The sequence below is a fragment of the Centroberyx gerrardi genome, chromosome 19 (genome assembly GCF_048128805.1).
Source record: "Centroberyx gerrardi isolate f3 chromosome 19, fCenGer3.hap1.cur.20231027, whole genome shotgun sequence".
Taxonomy (NCBI): domain Eukaryota; kingdom Metazoa; phylum Chordata; class Actinopteri; order Beryciformes; family Berycidae; genus Centroberyx; species Centroberyx gerrardi.
Window position 1 is genome coordinate 23,448,697 of NC_136015.1, and position 18,471 is coordinate 23,467,167.

At 41.9% G+C, this 18,471-nt stretch overlaps 1 protein-coding gene across 1 annotated transcript in view; it reads left to right on the plus strand.

Moving 5' to 3' along the window:
• The window catches only part of LOC139929341 (voltage-dependent calcium channel gamma-7 subunit-like), a 16,844-nt gene extending 14,012 nt beyond the window's left edge, over positions 1-2,832 (plus strand). Inside the window, exon 4 of the mRNA XM_078290190.1 lies at positions 2,281-2,832. Within this exon, the coding sequence (XP_078146316.1) occupies positions 2,281-2,832 (552 nt within the window). The remainder of the gene's footprint in view (positions 1-2,280) is intronic.
• The last annotated feature ends 15,639 nt before the right edge of the window (positions 2,833-18,471 follow it).

An 18,471-nucleotide genomic window follows, 5' to 3' on the forward strand; every position in this document is an offset into this window, starting at 1 on the left:
CACTCCAAACTGCTAGCGTAGGATCCCATCATCCTGCCTGCATCAATATTCATAAATGTTAATAGCTTGAATACTTGGGGGCGACAGCGCTGTCGCAGCGCAGCTTAATATGCTGCAGAATATTCCCCCGCTCCGCTCTCTTCTTCTACCCCCCGCTCCTCTCTTTTATTCTTCTTCTGCTTCTTCTCTTCCTCTCTCCTCCTCTCTTCTTCTACCCGCCCGCTCCTCTCTTTTATTCTTCTTCTCTTCCTCTCTCCTCCTCTCTTCACTTCCCCTCCCCTCTCCTCTTTTCATTTCATCTGTTCCCTTCTCTCCTTCTCTTCTTCTCTCTCCTCTCCTACACTTTTCTCTTCTCTTCTCTCTTCTCCTCTCTTCTTCTTCCCCTCTCCTCTTTTCATTTCATGTGTTCCCTTCTCTCCTTCTCTCTCCTCTCCTCCTCTTTTCTCTTCTCTCTTCCTCGTCTCTTTTCTACTCTCATCTTCTCTTCTCTCTGCCTTTCTCTTCTCTCCTCTTTTCTTCGCTTCCCTTCCCCTCTCCTCTTTTCGTTTCATCTGTTCCCTTCTCTCCTCTTCTTTTCTCTCCTCTCCACTTTTATCTCCTCTTCTTTTCTCTTCTCCTCTTCTCTAACCCTCTTCTCTTTTCTCCTCTCATCTTCTCTTCTCTCTGCCTTTCTCTTCTCTCCTCCCCCGCTCCTCTCTTTTCTTCTTCCCTTCTCTCCTCATTTTCCTTTCTCTCCTCCTTCTCTTTTCTTTCTCTACTTTTCAGTTTTCTTTCCTCTACCTTTATCTTCCTCTTCTTTTCTCTCATCTCCTCCTGTCTTCCCTTCCTCACGCTTCTCTTCCCTCCTCTTCTATCCCCTCCTCTCCTCCTCATGTCTTCTCTCCCTTCTTCTCTTTTGCTTTCCTCTCTTCCTTCCTTTTTTCACCCCTTCTCTTTTCCTCTCTACATTTCTCTTGCACTTTTTCCTCTCCCCTTCCCATTTTCTCCTCTTCCTCCTCCCTCTCTCTTCTCTTCTCTCCTGCTCTGTCCTCCTTTTCCCTTCTCCTTTCTTCTCTTCTCCTCTCTTCCCCTTTCTCCTCTTCTTGTCTCCTCCTCTCTTCCCCTCTCTCCTCTTCTTCTTCTCTTCTTTTCTCCGCCGCCCCCTCCCTGCTTCTCTCCAAAGGAGTTGCAAAACATTCTTCACACAGACACACATCTCTCTCTCTCTCTCTCTCTCTCTATCTCTCACTCTCACACACACACACACTCACTCACACATACACTCTCACTTACACACACTCACACACACACACACACAAACGCGTTCATCAGCATTCTCAAGTTTCAAGGCGGTTGTAGCGATGATGTTGTGGATGAATAGTGAATGAGCTGTGAATGTTCTGCGGATACCCGGGTGAAAACATGAATACATTTCTGATAATGGCTCATTCCACTGAGGAGCGGCGGGCCTTTTTGTCAACTCTCTGCAAAATTTACTTTTTTTTTTTTGTTTTTTTTTTCTGATGACAGTGCGTTGCAGCTCAAGCAGAGGCATGGTGCTGATTCTGATGTTTCATAAAGGATTTTTGCATGAGGGAATTTGCTGAAACTCTGGAGTTCATTTTTTTTTTTATTCCCTGTAGTAATATGGCTGCCAAGTTACTCAACATCTCTCTATTTATCTCTCTATCTGGCTCTCTATTTCTCTCTCTCTATCTGTCAATCTATCTATCTATCTATCTATCTATCTATCTATCATGTCAATTAAATGACTTTATTGGCATGACTCTTCATCAGAAACCATGTAGCCAAAGCAGTTTACAAAATGTACATTTTCAAACACAAACACACAACAGTCTAAACATTCAAACCTTATAGAGATGATGAATTATTTGTACACTGCAAAAAAATAGGTAAAAATAGGTGAAAAAATCTGATGGTGTTAAATCATTTCACTTGTTTCCAATGCAAATCAATTTCTTTCAAGATTTTTCAATGTAAAGTGTCATTTTCTTGACAGTAGAGCAGCGATCTGCCTTATTCTGACTGGTTTCAACACACTGAGAAAAGAAAATTCCTGAAACAAGTGAAGCTGCAGTGGAAACAAGTGGAGTTATCTCTCCTCACTGCAGAATGTTTCTCTTGGTTTAAGAAAAGTAAGATTTGGAGGCTGAATATGAAACTAAATGACTTGTTAAGATGGACATTTTTTGCAGTGTAAGGGCAAATCAGGCATGCAGTAACCAGTGAATGTGTGTGTGTGTGTGTGTGTGTGTGTGTGTGTGTGTGTCTCCCTCCCAGGGGGCAGGAGTGATGTCCGTCTACCTCTTCATGAAGCGTTATGCAGAGGAGGAGCTGTACCGGCCCCACCCGGCTCTGTACCGCCCCCGCCTGTCCGACTGCAGCGACTACAGCGGTCAGTTCCTGCACCCGGACTCCTGGCCGCCGCCGCAGCGCGGCCGCAGCGGCTCCGACGTCTCCTCCGACATCTCCATCCAGCTCAACCAGACGCCGCCGCAGCCGCCGCCCAAGGGCGGCAGCAGCTCCCAGCCGACGCCCTCGTCCTCGGGGCCCTCGTCGGCGGCCAGCTACCAGCTGCAGCCCGCCTCCTCCTCCTCCACCTCCTCCTCCTACCCGCACCCCCTGCACCCCTCCGCCGCCGCCTCCTCCACCCTGCCCAGGGCGCCCGTCTCCCACGCCCACGCCCACTCCCACTCCCACTCCCACCCGCACCCCCACCCCCACCCCAGCGGGCCCCCGCCCCAGTCCCTGCCCATGGCGGTGCCGCCGTCGGCCGTGCCCCCGCCCCGCTACCACCACACACACATAAGGATGAGCGCCTCGCCGTGCTAGGCTACACACGCAGGGAGGGAGGGAAGGAGGGAGGGAAGGAGGGGATGAATGAGGGAAGGAGGCAGGAAGGGGGGAAAACGCAGCTAGGGGGGGATTAGTTTGGCTCTGTTACAGCTATAACACACCACAAGGCAACACACACGCTCACACACACACCAACATAAACACAAATCCTGTACCCTTGAAGCGTGTGGGAGGAGAGATGCAGCAGAGGGGATGAAGGAGGGAGGTTTTTAGGAGATCAAGAAGAGGAAAGAGAGGAAGGAGGGAGGAAGGGAGGGAGGGAGGAATGGAGGGAGGGAGGGGAGGAGAGGCAGGTGGGCGGAGGGATGACTCACTGCTGATGCTGTGCCTCAGATGAAGACAGACACTTTAACAAACTTTTAACACGCAGGGAGGGAACATGGGAGGGGATGAACGAGGGATATGAGTAGCAGCAGCAGCAGCAGGGGGGGGGGGGGGGGGGGGGGGGGGGGGGGGGGTGAGAGGAACGTCTCTGTGGGGTTTTTCGACGGGTACATTCATCATCAGGGCCACGTTACACAGGCAACAATTGGAAGCAACGGAGATGGGCAATGTTGCCTTCAGCTGAAACATTTCCAAAACGCTGCACATCCATTTTAGGGGAAAAAATATATATCAGAAATATAGATTTTGTCAACCAAGGACTTGAGATACCTGATATTCTTTTAAAAAGCACTAGAATTTGTATTAATTTCATCATTTTAGAGTATGGAGTTACTTTTTTCATTTGCTGGATATCTCATTTTGAAACGAAACACCAATAAATATCATTGTTTATCATATTCTGGCAAAAAAACAAAAAAAATCGCCCATCAGTATTGCTTACAACTTTTGCCCATGTACCACATGACCTACAGACACAAGATAATAACGATTATATACAAACCCAGAAGTAAACTGTATATGCATAGAGATTTCTACTTAAACTGTACAGACATTCTGCTCCCGTCCCCTCTCCAGTGTCGAAGCAAATGTAACGAAACCTTAATCACGTTCGTCTTTCATGGGATGTAAATATTACTGTATGTTTTAAATGTTTTAGCTATTCCAATTTTCTAAGCTGTTTGTATTTTGAGAGGGAAAAGCTTTGGGGATGAATGTTCAACATTGTGGGGAATGAAACCGGAGACTTAGACTTAGAAGAGAGACTTTTTACAGGAGGAGTTTCGGCAAGGTTTCTGTTCTGACCGATCATGTCACTTCCAGTTACCGTGGCGATCAACCGCGGTACATTCAAAATGGCTGCCGTGGAAGAGTTTTGGCGTTCAGTTTCTTCGGCGTGTATATAATGTTACATACAGATACCAGATACCAGACCTCCTAAAGCCAGGTTTAGACTGCTTTCCATTTGAATCCATTCAATTCTGAAAATAAAATTATAATCTACATACACAATCCCTACCTAACTGGCATAGAGAACAAAATACGTAATGATAATATTCTATAATTCTACATAGATAGTATGTACATATTTCATATTTTGAACAAGTTTTAAAAATATATTAATGCCAATTTCTGTCATCTGAACATTTGACTTTTCCAACATCTTCTTTTATTGAGGGTGTGGAGGTTCGTTCAAAGTGATTCATTCTCATTTATTTAAAAGTAAATCATGTATAGAAAAAAATGCCAACATTTTGACCTTGTAAGGTTTTTCTATTTTATTTGAATGACAACGCGCTTCCTGAATTGACAGATCTGAAATGGAATTCGCCTCTCCCTGGTTTTATACAAGGAATCTGAAGAAGTAAAGGGCAGAAATGTCACTGCAGGCTCTTGAGCTGACATGGGAGCCAAACTGAAAAAATGATGAACAGTGGAACAGATGGCCATGCATTCCTACCGCTTATCAATCCATTATTAGTGTAATTTGCTTTGCTATCGTTGATTGACCCAATATTGCTCATTTACTTTTTTCGCACACTGCTTTTAGGCCCAGGAGATATCTCATCAGTTCTTTGTAATATTTCAGAGGTGGCAGACCCATCTTCTGTCTGGGAAATCTAAATAAATTCAAGAAATTCAATAGCCATCTTGGAAAATGCTTGAAATGTTAGTTGTAGTAGCAACTCCATCATCTGGGCTGATCATCTGTAAAACTGTGAAGGCCAAGATGAAGGAACAGTTTGACACTCACCACTATATTCTTATCTGAAGTGAAAGTTCACATGGTCATTTATGTGTTTCGCATTTTGATCCTTGAGCCCTTAAAACTGTTAAAACTCCATTATATGATATAAAAAAATACATGAGGGTCAACAGGACTGCAGCCTGACCACATTTGTTTGTGAAATTCAAAAATCCAAACCCTTAGCATGGGGGACAAATAGACTATTTTTGTGGCTTACCCACAAGACACTGCAGACACACTGAGTAAAGTCATTGTTATAATTAGCTAAAAGAAAGGAGGCTAACTTGAGAATGACACAACATATCCAAACCCCTTTTTTTTATATATATAAACACTGTTACATACCAATTCACCAAAATATAGGACACTTTTGTCACTATAATCAGCCCAGTTTGGCATGAATTGTAGAAGTTATTTAGATTTTGCACAATGTGTTTTAAAATCGTTTTTAGCTATGCTAGCTTGCTATAGCCTACCTGTAGCGTTAGCCAGGCTAGCTAGCAAGCTAACGGTTGCATTGTGTTACATGAACATGGCTTTGCCAACACTTGCGATTGAGTGACAGTTTCCAGATGAACAGGAAAAAGGTTTCATATGTGGCTTCGGCATAGGTGTCAATAACAAAACAAGCATTTTTCTCTTCATTCCTGAAAAACTATGCTAACAACATGATGAGCTTTTCAGTTTGACTCCCGTTTACGTTCTCATGATGCCAGAGACGTTTAGTCCCTTCCTCCTTAAAGATTCCTTGTTTTTTGTTTACCTACAGTAGCATTTTAACAATCATGCCCAGCGTGGGGCGTTGTTAGTAGCCATTTTTAAACCTGTGAAAAAAGAAACTCAATGTTATGCTTACAGCCCATGACACTGTTGAAGAAAAACAACGTAGCAAATGAACTGCGATGTTTCTGCATTGTCAGTTAGCATCTTTTATGAATATTTACAACGTGAAAACTGAAAACAGGATATCATTTAGCAGCTGAGTATGAGAGCTTTTGCTGATGTTTTGAGATGTTTTCAACTTCCTTTAATTGCTAAGTAGCTTGAGCATTCACGCTGTGCAGTGCACATACACAACCACACAAACACACACACACACACACACACACACACACACACATACACAGCTGCGTACAGAGATATATTTGTGTAGCCTACTTCTGACAGTTTGTTTTCTGATTAAAATAAACCTATCAGAACCCAGAGTGTTTTTGATCACATCACAACGGAGCAGAAGGCAGAAGAACGCAATGAAACAACGATTTTGAAATGTTTACTTCCTTTTCTCAATGCAGACATTTCCTCTAACTGTGACTGGGGTGTAAATATTCATGCTGTACACGCTGTATGCAGTCTACCCAAGACACGTTTATATTATAAAGGTAGAAAAACTCAGATTGAAAGTCTACATTCAAGTCATTTATGTGTTCAGGGAGTCTGGCGACCCCTGGGCTCTTTAAACAATGTTAGAAGCCAATTGCATAATTACACAAATACCTGGGAATCAAATAGAGAATAATCATTATTTTCCTCACTGCTGAAAAACTGACTTTTTGCAGGAGTGCGGTTTTACCTGCCAGCAGTGTTTTGTTAAGATTTAAATCCAATAAAGCTTGCCTGGCTCCAGCACCCCTAATTGCTCATTTTAGTCCGTGCTTTGCTCATTTAACACACTTGTGAAATTAAAGGTGGGAGTGTTTAAGCAGCGAGTATGTACAAAAATTACATTATAAGTTGGACAGGTCTGTTTCAAAATGCATTTTGAGGGGCAAAAATCCTCATCCAATAAATCCAGGATCTTCTCAAAACACTTTAGATACCTACTATCCTTTTAAAATGTACTATAATTCATTTTAATCTTGAGGTATCAAATTTTTTAGCAGAATAGTTCTCCCATTTTTCTTTTTGGAACTAAACTCATCATTTAGTTTAAAAAACCTGACAGAAACATTGCAGTGTTAACCTCCTGGGTTCATATTTACACCGTGCATGTTTGACAAAATGGATGGTGGGATGATGTAAGGCACTTACCTCCTGAATCAATTTTCCTTTAATTAATTATGATTAAATAGCAGGATTCATTTCATTATTTGCATCACCCACATGGCTCAAGGACTTACAAAGATGCATAAGGGTTGAAATGAACCAATTTGGCTTCAGTGTTATTGTTCATTAAAGAGCTGGTGTTCTGTCTTAATCTTCATTAAACCCTGTTTGAATTTGAATTAACCACTAATTACTCAAATTCCTCCTGTTGTACACCGACCAAAGTGTTCTGCAGTAAGTTATATGATCAGAAAAATGGGTTGATTTTAGTTTGACACCTATTTTTTTTTTTTTTTACATTTTACACTGGAAATGTCTTGTGCATGTAGGAGGCAAAAGTACAGAACAAGTTACAAAATGAGTCACGTAATGAAATGAATTCCAAAAGATATCCACCATTTAAAAGATTTGATAACTGCTCTTATGAAACGGTCGCAGGCATGAAAATGAAGCATAACGGGGTATTATTAAAGTTATGAGTCAGCCTAAGATCTTCACTCACTAAATAGCAATGTTCTTCTGGATTGTGCATTTTTTGAATATTGACTGCTTTCAGGCACCAAAATTTATTCCAAATTCAGTGAAACCTCTTCCTCTGGAGATCTGCAGGTTCTGACACCAAAAAGAGACAGACAGTTGTAACTATGACAAATGTTAAGTTGTGGTCATTCCTATTATTTTGTACAAATACAGTGTATAAGCCTGGGTGATCAAAGGTATGAGAATCACTTGTAAGGTGAACATATTTATAAACAGATTTATGTATAAAGCAAAACATAATCATAGCATTATTGTTGGTGAATGAGACCGGGGAACTTGCTTTCAGTCCAGTCAGGTCTGATACCAACACCTTTTAATGTTTAATGGGCAATTTGGTCAAATTCAATACTGTGGATGGTGGATAGGGGAAATATGGTTTATTATAACTTGTTTACTAAATTCCCTAAATATACAAGGGGATTCATTTGCTGATAGAAGTAGCTTTCCTATAAACTGAGTGTTCAAAGTATTGGGTAAAGTTTCTAGTGTTGGGTTGCAGATGATGAATGCTCGTTGAACCTTTGAGCACCCAGTTACCCAAACGACCCACCAATCACTTCATTTTTGTGTGCGGTTTCCAAACGGCTGCTCAAACTTTCACCCTTCTTCCGATAGGCCTTAGCATCATGTAAACAGTACCACCAAAGCTCCAATAAAGTCATTTCATTTTTCCAAAACGCAGCTTTCGGGAGTTAAAGCTAACGCTAGCTCGCCGATTGCCGTTGATTCTACACTGCTGCACGCACAGTTCACGCAGCCCTTCAGAATAAAAGTCCCCCCAGGAAAATACCAAAACCTGTGAGAGAGAAGGAGTGCGCACGATACTCTGCGGGGTAAGAAGAGGTCTGATGAAGTTTAGGTAGTTTTGTCAACATGATCTCACACAAATATGCGAAATGAACACGAACTCTGAAATGAAGATTTATGCGCCGTGGACGCGTATTATGTGAAAATAGCGTTCCCCCACCACAAACTGAAATACGTCCCTCTGCCACGCATTGTGAGATCAGGTTGCATTTTGTATAGAAGTCTTTGGGACGCTAGTAATAGCACGTACGAATCAGCGTCGAATCTAGCGTCCCTTTGGTTCTAGCTCACAGCTGAGCTTTGCATTTGAGCAGGAGGAAAAGCCTTCCATCTGATCACGGCCTCAAGAAGAGTCCAAGTACTTTTATGCAAAAGGTTTGGGTATAAAAATATATTCTCCAGCTCCTTTAAACATTGCCGTAAAAGAGGAGTGGCTATACTAATATCTAACTCAATTCATTTCGAAGCTATCAAGGAAACAAGCAATAAAGATGACAGATATATCCTAGTAAAAGGAAAGATTGAGTGGTGAATGTGTATATGCACCTCGAGTTTTTTGCACAGTCACGACCCAGTGTGGGCTTTGGGCCGGCCGGTCGGGTCGCACATGACAAGAGTAATAATTGGTCCTGTACAGCTCAGTGGGTCCAGCCTGGCACTCGCACCATCAGGGTTTATTTCCCTCTGGGTCGAGCCACGATGACAACGTAAGGAAAGACGACATATGGTACGTTAGTTTAATTGAGCGCAGGCCCCAGCATGAGGCTCAACTCACTCAGCATGGGTCATGAACTGGAATATTGTTTTAAGTGCAGTAACGTTTTATAATAAGGTGAGTGAAATCGGGTTTGAAATCCTTCATAGCGGATGTACAGACAGTGGAAAGTTTAGTTAGACAAAACGGACGGTGGGGGCTGTGAGGTACTTACCTCCTCAATCAATTGTCCTTTAATTAATTATGATTAATTAGCGGGATTCATTTCATAATTTACTTCACCCGCATGGCTCAAGGACTTACAAAAATGCATAACGGTCAAAATGAGCCAAATTGGCCTCAGTGTTATCCTTAATTAAAGAGGACTTCTGTATTTCGGTCTTTATTACTGCGGGTCAAAATCCTCAAAGTTCTTCCACATCGACTTGTTTGGGAAACCAGTCTCAGATATTTGCAGCTCGTTCAGTGATCAACTACAGGTAAACACATACAAGACTCTATGTAGGTGAGGTGTGTGTGTGTGTGTGTGTGTGTGTGTGTGACAGAGTGAGACAGCAACAGAGACAGAAAGGGACGAGGTACTTCAATGCAAATACTACTGTTACTACAACTACTACTACTACTACTACTAATAATAATAATAATAACTAGAAGGGCACTCAGAGAGCGCAAACCTCCACCAAGGTTCGTGCTATTATTGCTTGTTCGTGAGTCAGATCCGGATCCGCTCCAAAATTTAATGGGTTCTTCCTTGGCCCATGCTACACCCTTCCACAAAGTTTCATGAAAATCGGGCCGGTAGTTTTTCCGTAATCCTGCTAACAGACAAAGAAAACAGACAAACAAATAAATGGCACCGAAAACATAACCTCCTTGGCGGAGGTAATAATAAAAAACAAAAAAAGCAATAGTGAATAGAGGATAATAATAGAAGAATAAAATATAACAACAATAATAACAATAGTAATATAACATAATGTGTTTTATTTTTCCTACTTGATCATTTCATATTCAGATTTTTGATATTATTATTACTATAGTTGTTTTTTTTTCATTTAGCATAAAAACAGGCAAGTAAAATTATGAAAAGTCCTTGTACAAAACTTTCCTAAGAAGCGAGGGAAAAGAGAATAAAGAAAGTAAAAGCAGCTTTAAATATGAAAACTATTTAGTGTTTCCTGTCGGACAGTTCCTCCTCCTGTAGTGATAACCCTCCTGACTGTGAGACTGAAGTCAGAGGAGGTTCTGTAGTGATAACCCTCCTGACTGTGAGACTGGACTGAAGTCGGAGGAGGTTCTGTAGTGATAACCCTCCTGACTGTGTGACTGGACTGAAGTCGGAGGAGGTTCTGTAGTGATAACCCTCCTGACTGTGAGACTGGACCGAAGTCAGAGGAGGTTCTGTAGTGATAACCCTCCTGACTGTGAGACTGGACCGAAGTCGGAGGAGGTTCTGTAGTGATAACCCTCCTGACTGTGAGACTGGACCGAAGTCGGAGGAGGTTCTGTAGTGATAACCCTCCTGACTGTGAGACTGGACCGAAGTCGGAGGAGGTTCTGTAGTGATAACCCTCCTGACTGTGTGACTGGACCGAAGTCGGAAGAGGTTCTGTAGTGATAACCCTCCTGACTGTGAGACTGGACCGAAGTCGGAGGAGGTTCTGTAGTGATAACCCTCCTGACTGTGAGACTGGACCGAAGTCAGAGGAGGTTCTGTAGTGATAACCCTCCTGACTGTGAGACTGGACCGAAGTCAGAGGAGGTTCTGTAGTGATAACCCTCCTGACTGTGTGACTGGACCGAAGTCAGAGGAGGTTCTGTAGTGATAACCCTCCTGACTGTGTGACTGGACCGAAGTCGGAGGAGGTTCTGTAGTGATAACCCTCCTGACTGAGAGACTGGACTGGAAGTCAGAGGAGGTTCTGTAGTGATAACCCTCCTGACTGTGAGACTGGACCGAAGTCAGAGGAGGTTCTGTAGTGATAACCCTCCTGACTGTGAGACTGGACCGAAGTCAGAGGAGGTTCTGTAGTGATAACCCTCCTGACTGTGAGACTGGACCGAAGTCAGAGGAGGTTCTGTAGTGATAACCCTCCTGACTGAGAGACTGAGACTGAAGTCAGAGGAGGTTCTGTAGTGATAACCCTCCTGACTGTGAGACTGGACCGAAGTCAGAGGAGGTTCTGTAGTGATAACCCTCCTGACTGTGAGACTGGACCGAAGTCAGAGGAGGTTCTGTAGTGATAACCCTCCTGACTGTGACTGGACTGGAAGTCAGAGGAGGTTCTGTAGTGATAACCCTCCTGACTGAGTGACTGAGACTGAAGTCAGAGGAGGTTCTGTAGTGATAACCCTCCTGACTGTGAGACTGGACTGAAGTCAGAGGAGGTTCTGCCCGACTGGCTTTATTGTCGTTACAGAGCGGGACGGCACTTCATTTCAGCATGTTTGTCTTTCTGGCCGGGGCATTGATTTCCTCTCTGTCTGTCTTTATTGCTTCAGCTGCCCCTCCACCCCTCATCCCCCCTCACACACACACACACACACACACACACACACACACACACACACACACACTCTTAAACACACACACCTCAGCTCTCCCCTTCCCCTGGCAGCCCTCTGATCCATATTGACTATCCGTCTTAGTTCGGCTCCCTCGCTGTTCCTTATTAAACCTGTAAAGGCAGTCTAGTTCTACCTGTCTGTTCTCCTTTCCACACTCGTTCTTCACTCCTCCCTTTCTTCTTCTTTGCTTCTTTCTTCTTCACTGAAAGGCAACAGAGACGGAGCGTTACAAGGGTATGGCACCTGACAAAGAGATTTAGCATTTATTCATGATGTTATACTCAGTCTATTTATTATTATTATTATTAGTAGTAGTAGTAGTAGCAGTAGTAGTAGTATTTTAACACTACATCGTAGCAATCACAAATAAATGGTGAGTTAATCTTTATTTAATAATTATTACTTATAATTTAACTGACAACTAACTGATGATTAGTTAATTTACATTAATTTACATTTCCTACATTGTTTACTAATTAGTAGTAAATGATGAAATGTACATTATTTAATCAATACTACTACTACTGTTACTACTAATAATAATGAACATAATAAAATATAGAAGAAGAAAAAGACAACGAAGACGAAGAAGACAAAGAAGAAAAATGAAGAAGAAGCAGAAGAAAAAGAAGAAGAATGACTTTTAGGCTGATTACAGTCATGGTTTGGCATCATGACTGATCACAACAAATTTTCCAGTGTTAATAAATGTTGATTTTTCGGTGACAATTATTTGGAGTTGACAGCTGATGACTGGAGATTTGTAGGATGTGTCTAAAAGTGTTCTAAACAGCCTATATTAACACTGGCATAGTATTGATTTTTACAGTCAAAGTTAGTTAAATAAAAAAACGGATGATTTTGCTGTGTAGGAAACATTATTGAGTTTTCATTTATTTATTATCATCCAGTTCACTAAATGAGTCAGGAGTGGATAGTTCATAACAGAGAGAACAAGATGTGTGAAGACTGAAAAAAAAAAAAGTGCTAATCATTTCTCTGGGATGGACTGTAATGTCTGCAGAATGACTGATGACCACACTGTTATTCTGTCTTCTACCAATTAATAAACACACAGGAGTAAACCTAAAGCTATCTATCTATCTATCTATCTATCTGTCTATCTATCTATCTATCTATCTATCTATCTATCTATATATCTATATATCTATCTATCTATATTTTTCAGTCTTCAAGAGTATGTTGTCAATAACGCAAAGGACACAACCAATTTTCATATATAACTTGAATGAATATATATCTGTATATTTTTTGTCTTTTCCGGTGAGGATCAGTATATTGTATTGCTTCCCCCATCCTTAATGTCCTTTTTACGTGTTTGTCTGCTGAGTAGAAATATACTGGTTTACCATTTGAGGAGATTCAGGTTTGACTTCAATAACCTAAATACTAAGTAATCAATAATCTTACTCATTCAGTCCAACTGGGTAAATCAAAGGCATTTGTTGTAGATCTAATAGACCTATTTGTTGGCTATTGGTCAAAATCTATCAAAATCAGACCAGTGGTGTCTGAGTGGGATGGGGAGTGCCTTGAAACTCCAATAGGTGGGAAGTTTTTGATCCAAAAAGTGAGTTTTGAAAGCCAGAAACCTCAGCACCTGGTCAAGTAATCATCAACCCCCCGCTGACATACACTCAAAACCCAGGTATCAGGAACTCCTTCCTTAGTGGCACCCCGTTGTTTCCAATCCATGTCTTGATTGCCAAGAGAACTAAAACCCTCTTCAACCATTTCCTCACCTTCATCGTCACCTTTAACAAACATCTCAACCGACTTTGAGAGTGAAAAAATACAATCTAAATAATTATATAATATATAATAATAATCTGTGTATCAACTTGATTGGTTTGTGGACTGATCCAACTTTAATCTCTCTGAACATGGAGGAGTCATATCTCACTTCAGCTGTGAAGAGCTGGAGACCTAACAATCAATCAATCAATCAATCAATCAATCAATCAATCAGTCAAAACTTTATTTTACAATCCAGAGACCCCAAAATCACTCATCAAAGATCACGGCATAAACAGGAATTTGACAATCAATTGACAAACCATGATGTTTCTCCAGTAGAACAGACCTTAAATAAGAAGAATATTACAAAAAACTATTAAAAAAAATAGTCAGAAATTGACTGTGTGTTTGAGAGGAAGAGGAGGGTAATGATGAAGATGAAGTCGAGGTTATAAAACAATATATAAGGTCCTGAAAAGATTGTACACATAAATTGTTGAAAGAAATATTATATTATTGGAAGTTGGTATTTGGGTTGCACAGTGAGGGGAATTTAAAGTGTTTTCCTTCGCTTTCACCTGGATTCACCTGCTCAGCCCGTTTCAGCCGAATGTTTTGTCCACTCAGTGTTTCATGGTCATTTTGTGCCATGTGGGTCAGTAACAATCTTACTCATTGCCCCTTTAAGCCATGAAACAGTGAGACATGTATTGTGCAAAAGGCTGCGTAACTCAGTAGAAAGGGTTTTAATATTTGATTTAGTCGGTGTGTCCTCCACAGTGTTTAGTCAGGAACACAGTGACCCCCACCTTCCTGCGGGGCCTCAACTATAGTGAAAACACACCTGCTCCATCTGTCTTCTGCTGTCACATCACATCGTCAACCTCTTCCACCCCAGGTTTAAACATTACAAATGCATGTTGAGCAGCCAAGCTTTGTTCAAACCCACAGAACTTTATTTTAAATTCTAGTCAAGATCCTAAGGTTTCCAAAGATGCCAAACATGTCAGGCTGAAATTCAGGGAAATGTGTAGAAAATGATGATCTAGATTTTTTTTTTCCATGTGATGTAATGGTGCTTCTTGGGTTTGAAAATGTCACTCTATAAAATGTTTTGGCAATCTTTAAATTACAGGCCATTAATTACACAGTAATGAAATAATGAAGTAATTTCCAAGTAAAATAGATGTAATAACTAGCATTAGAATGACTGGTAATTACTGAGTAATATACAAGTAAACAAAAAGGTGCTTTTACCAGTAATTGTATTAGATAAGTAGAACTACCACATACTTAAAAAACGTAGATAAACTAGTTGAAAAAGAAGAAAGGAAGAAACACACTGTCTGCACTGATTTATCTTCCATTCATTACAGAAAGTGAGGACACTTGTGCAATTTAAAGGGTTACCAATGTTTTTTCTAACTTTGAAGCTACTTAAGGGGAAATTTAAGGGGAAAATCAGGGTGCATGGGGTTTAAGGTCCAAATTTTAATGCAATTTTGGACTGAAAAAGGTTGCCCAACCTCGGGAAACCAAAACCTTATGTAACATGTGACAGTTGGTGTGTGTGTGTGTGTGTGTGTGTGTGTGTGTGTGTGTGTGTCTCCCCATTGAGCTGTACAGGGAAGGCAAACAAAACTGTGTGTATTTTCAGATTACTGTACAGAGAGAACATGCATACACACACACAGATGTATAATGTATTATGTCATACTGTATATCTGCCATTTGGTGAACACTTTTAGCACCAAACAGTGTTGAGTGGAGCTCTGATTGTTTTGGCTGTGATTGATGTTATCATTCATTCATTCATTCATTCAGTCATTCCGCCACTCAATCATCCAATCAATCATCTTCAGAATAGGCCTACTACTTCTGGTTTTGGTGAAATGAGAGATGACAGAGTGTGCTGACAGATCCTTGGTGATGGGAAGATGTCAGGAAAAAAAAACCCCAACACTACCTATTTCGCAAATTGCTTGAAATGTGACAAAATCTACAAGAACAAGCGAGAAAATACATTAACGCCCCCACCCCCCCCACCCCCCATACACACACACACACACACACACGCACACACACACCTCCTCTCCCCCTCTCCACATCCAATCCTCACATCCTTCTTCCTCCCCAGCCTATTACTCCTCTCTCTCACGTCTCTCTCCATCCTCTCCTCTCCTCGCCTCGCCTCGTCTCGCGGCTCCTCGCATCAGCACCAGCTGCAAAAGTTACACGCGCCAAGGTAAGCACGGACTGACCACAGTCATTATTTATTTAAATAATCAATACCAGCGGTGGTTTCTGTTTTTATTTATTGCATGATACAAATCGGTATGAATCGGAGTGCTGCATGCATGCTGAGCGCTGAAGAAGAAGCGTCACATGTACAAATTGGACTGATTTGATATTAATATCGGCATCTGCAATATAGAGACAGCGCACCGCCTTGTCACTGCATTGCTTTTAATTGAAAAAATGAATCAATAATCGAATTATAGCTGCAAGTTTATGGGCAAGGTAAATAAGACGTGCGCGTGAAGCAAACGAATTGTAAGGTAAATGAAAAAGAACTATATTATACCAAATTGAAGAAGAATACTATACAAATATCATAGGAAAACTGAAATATTATAGGAATATTACAGTAATATCATATCATATAGTACGATAATGTCATGATAAACTCATTATTGAGTACAACAGACACATTATAAATCCCTATAGGAGTATTATAGGAATATTATAGTGATTTTTCGTTACGGACGTGTTCAATCAACCTTCATCCTGACACACATGAGAGCATCAAACCGTCAACTTGACCGACATTTTGTCACATTTCCTCTGTCAGCTGTAACTCTACAGTGTGTGATGAGTGTCGGGTCTGGCTGCAGCGCGCGGGCTGTGACAGGAGCGCGCGGGCTGTGACAGGAGCGCGCGGGCTGTGACAGCAGCGCGCGGGCTGTGACAGCAGCGCGCGGGCTACTGATATCTGACAGAAACACCCGACCTGCTTCCTACCTATTGTGTTTCACTTTGCTCCACTTGGCGTTTGTGCAGCATATCAATATCCTTCATAAAAAAAAAAGTTGCACCCACCTCTCTCTCTCTCTCTCTCTCTCTCTCTCTCTCTCTCTCACACACACACACACACACACACACTAGGGCCATATGACGTGTCTGGTACTCAATAGTGAGTTCATATAGTGACTTGAACATATTTTATGGCACTTTTTCTCCTATAGCAATAGTAATATTCCTATAATAAAGACAGAAGTTTTATATATGGTATCCTTCTTTTACCATAGTTCATTTTTGTAATTAGACACACACACACACACACACACACAATATAGACAAACATATACACGAAAATACGTAGTGACGCATACATGTACAAACACTATCTTCTTCTCTCTATCACTCTCTCTCTCACACACACACACACAAACACACACACTTAGTGTCACACACACACACACACAATATAGACAAGACACACAAACACAAAACATACAAATATATACACGAAAATATGTAGTGACGCATACATGTACAAACACTATCTTCTTCTCTCTATCACTCTCACACACACACACACACACACACACACACACACAGATACACACACACTTGGTGTCACACACACACACACACACACACACACACACACACACACACACACACACACACACACACACACACACACACAACACCACAATACAGACACAAGAAACACAAACACAAAACATACAAGAAAATACATAGAGTGACGTATCTTCTGCTCTCTATCTCCCTCTCTCCCTCTCTCTCTCTCTCTCTCTCTCTCTCTCCCTCACACACACACACACACACACCACCAGCCAGGCCTTTGCTCTCTGGATCAGGTTGTTTTTGACGATCGCTCCCTGATGCCTCGTCTCCATCGTCTCAACAAGCCGCCGCTGCTCTGTATGCTGCTGCTGCTGCGTGGCGGGCTTCATCCCGCCGCTGCGTTCATGATGCATGCCGAGCGCGGCCGATTCGTCCTTGAACTTTCGTCCTCCTCGCCGTGCGTCTGCGCTGCCGGCGGCGAGCCTTTCTGCTCATGTTGTTGTTCACGTTTGTCTTGTGCTGCGGAGCGGGTGCCGTCCTCGCAGACCCAGCGCCTCACTCTGAGCGGGGAGTTTATTTCAGGATTTAACTTTCGGATCGAGCTTGTGTGAATATGAAATTTGTTTTACTGGTTGCTGTTTAAGCTTAAATGCAAGTATTTGTTTCTCCGAGGCGGTTCAAAAGTGCATCTCAAAATCCTCAAGACTCTTATATAGTAGTGGTTCCCTATTGGTCCGGGGACTCCCAGGGGTTCTCGGGGCATTCCAAGGGGTCCTTTGCACACTTTTGCACAACTTTGCACCTCGACGGCCCCAAGTGGCAGCGAGAGATAACGGTTTGAGTTTTGGAGAGTTTGAAGGACTTCACTACCCAGGAATCCATGTAAGGTAGCGTCAGTAAACTATATTTCTTTTTTCTTAGTGTCTGGCTGGAGTGGATATGGTGAAGAGGAAGTTCAGCTTTCTCTGGACGAGGCATTTTGAAGTTTAAAGCTTTAAGTTTCGATTCGTCACTTCCAGCGCAACGAGAGTTTTTCCCACCAGTGACCAAAGAAGAATTGGGCACTAATAAGAAAGGTGTGTTTTTACATAAGAAATCTTGCCTACAGGAGCTTTAATTTCAGTATTATTTCAGAAGAAGAAACAGTAGCACCAGCAGAGAACATATAGAAATGACTGTTCCCATCAGAAGTTTCACTGTTATCTCTTCACCTTACAGTATAGAAACTCTCCTGAATCTCGTCCCGCCCGCTTTCCAGATTTTGTCGAGCGATGCAGAGTCTGGTGTTGCTCTGGTCAAAGGCTCGTTCTCGCTTGGAGAAACAATCGAGCCAATCAGAGCCTTTGTGGGCGGGACTAAAGTCTGAACCGTTCATGCGACGGTTTTTCATTCAGCAGAATAATATTTGTTGAAATCACCTCCTTACCCAATATATTGGAATAGTTTTGGAGGTTGG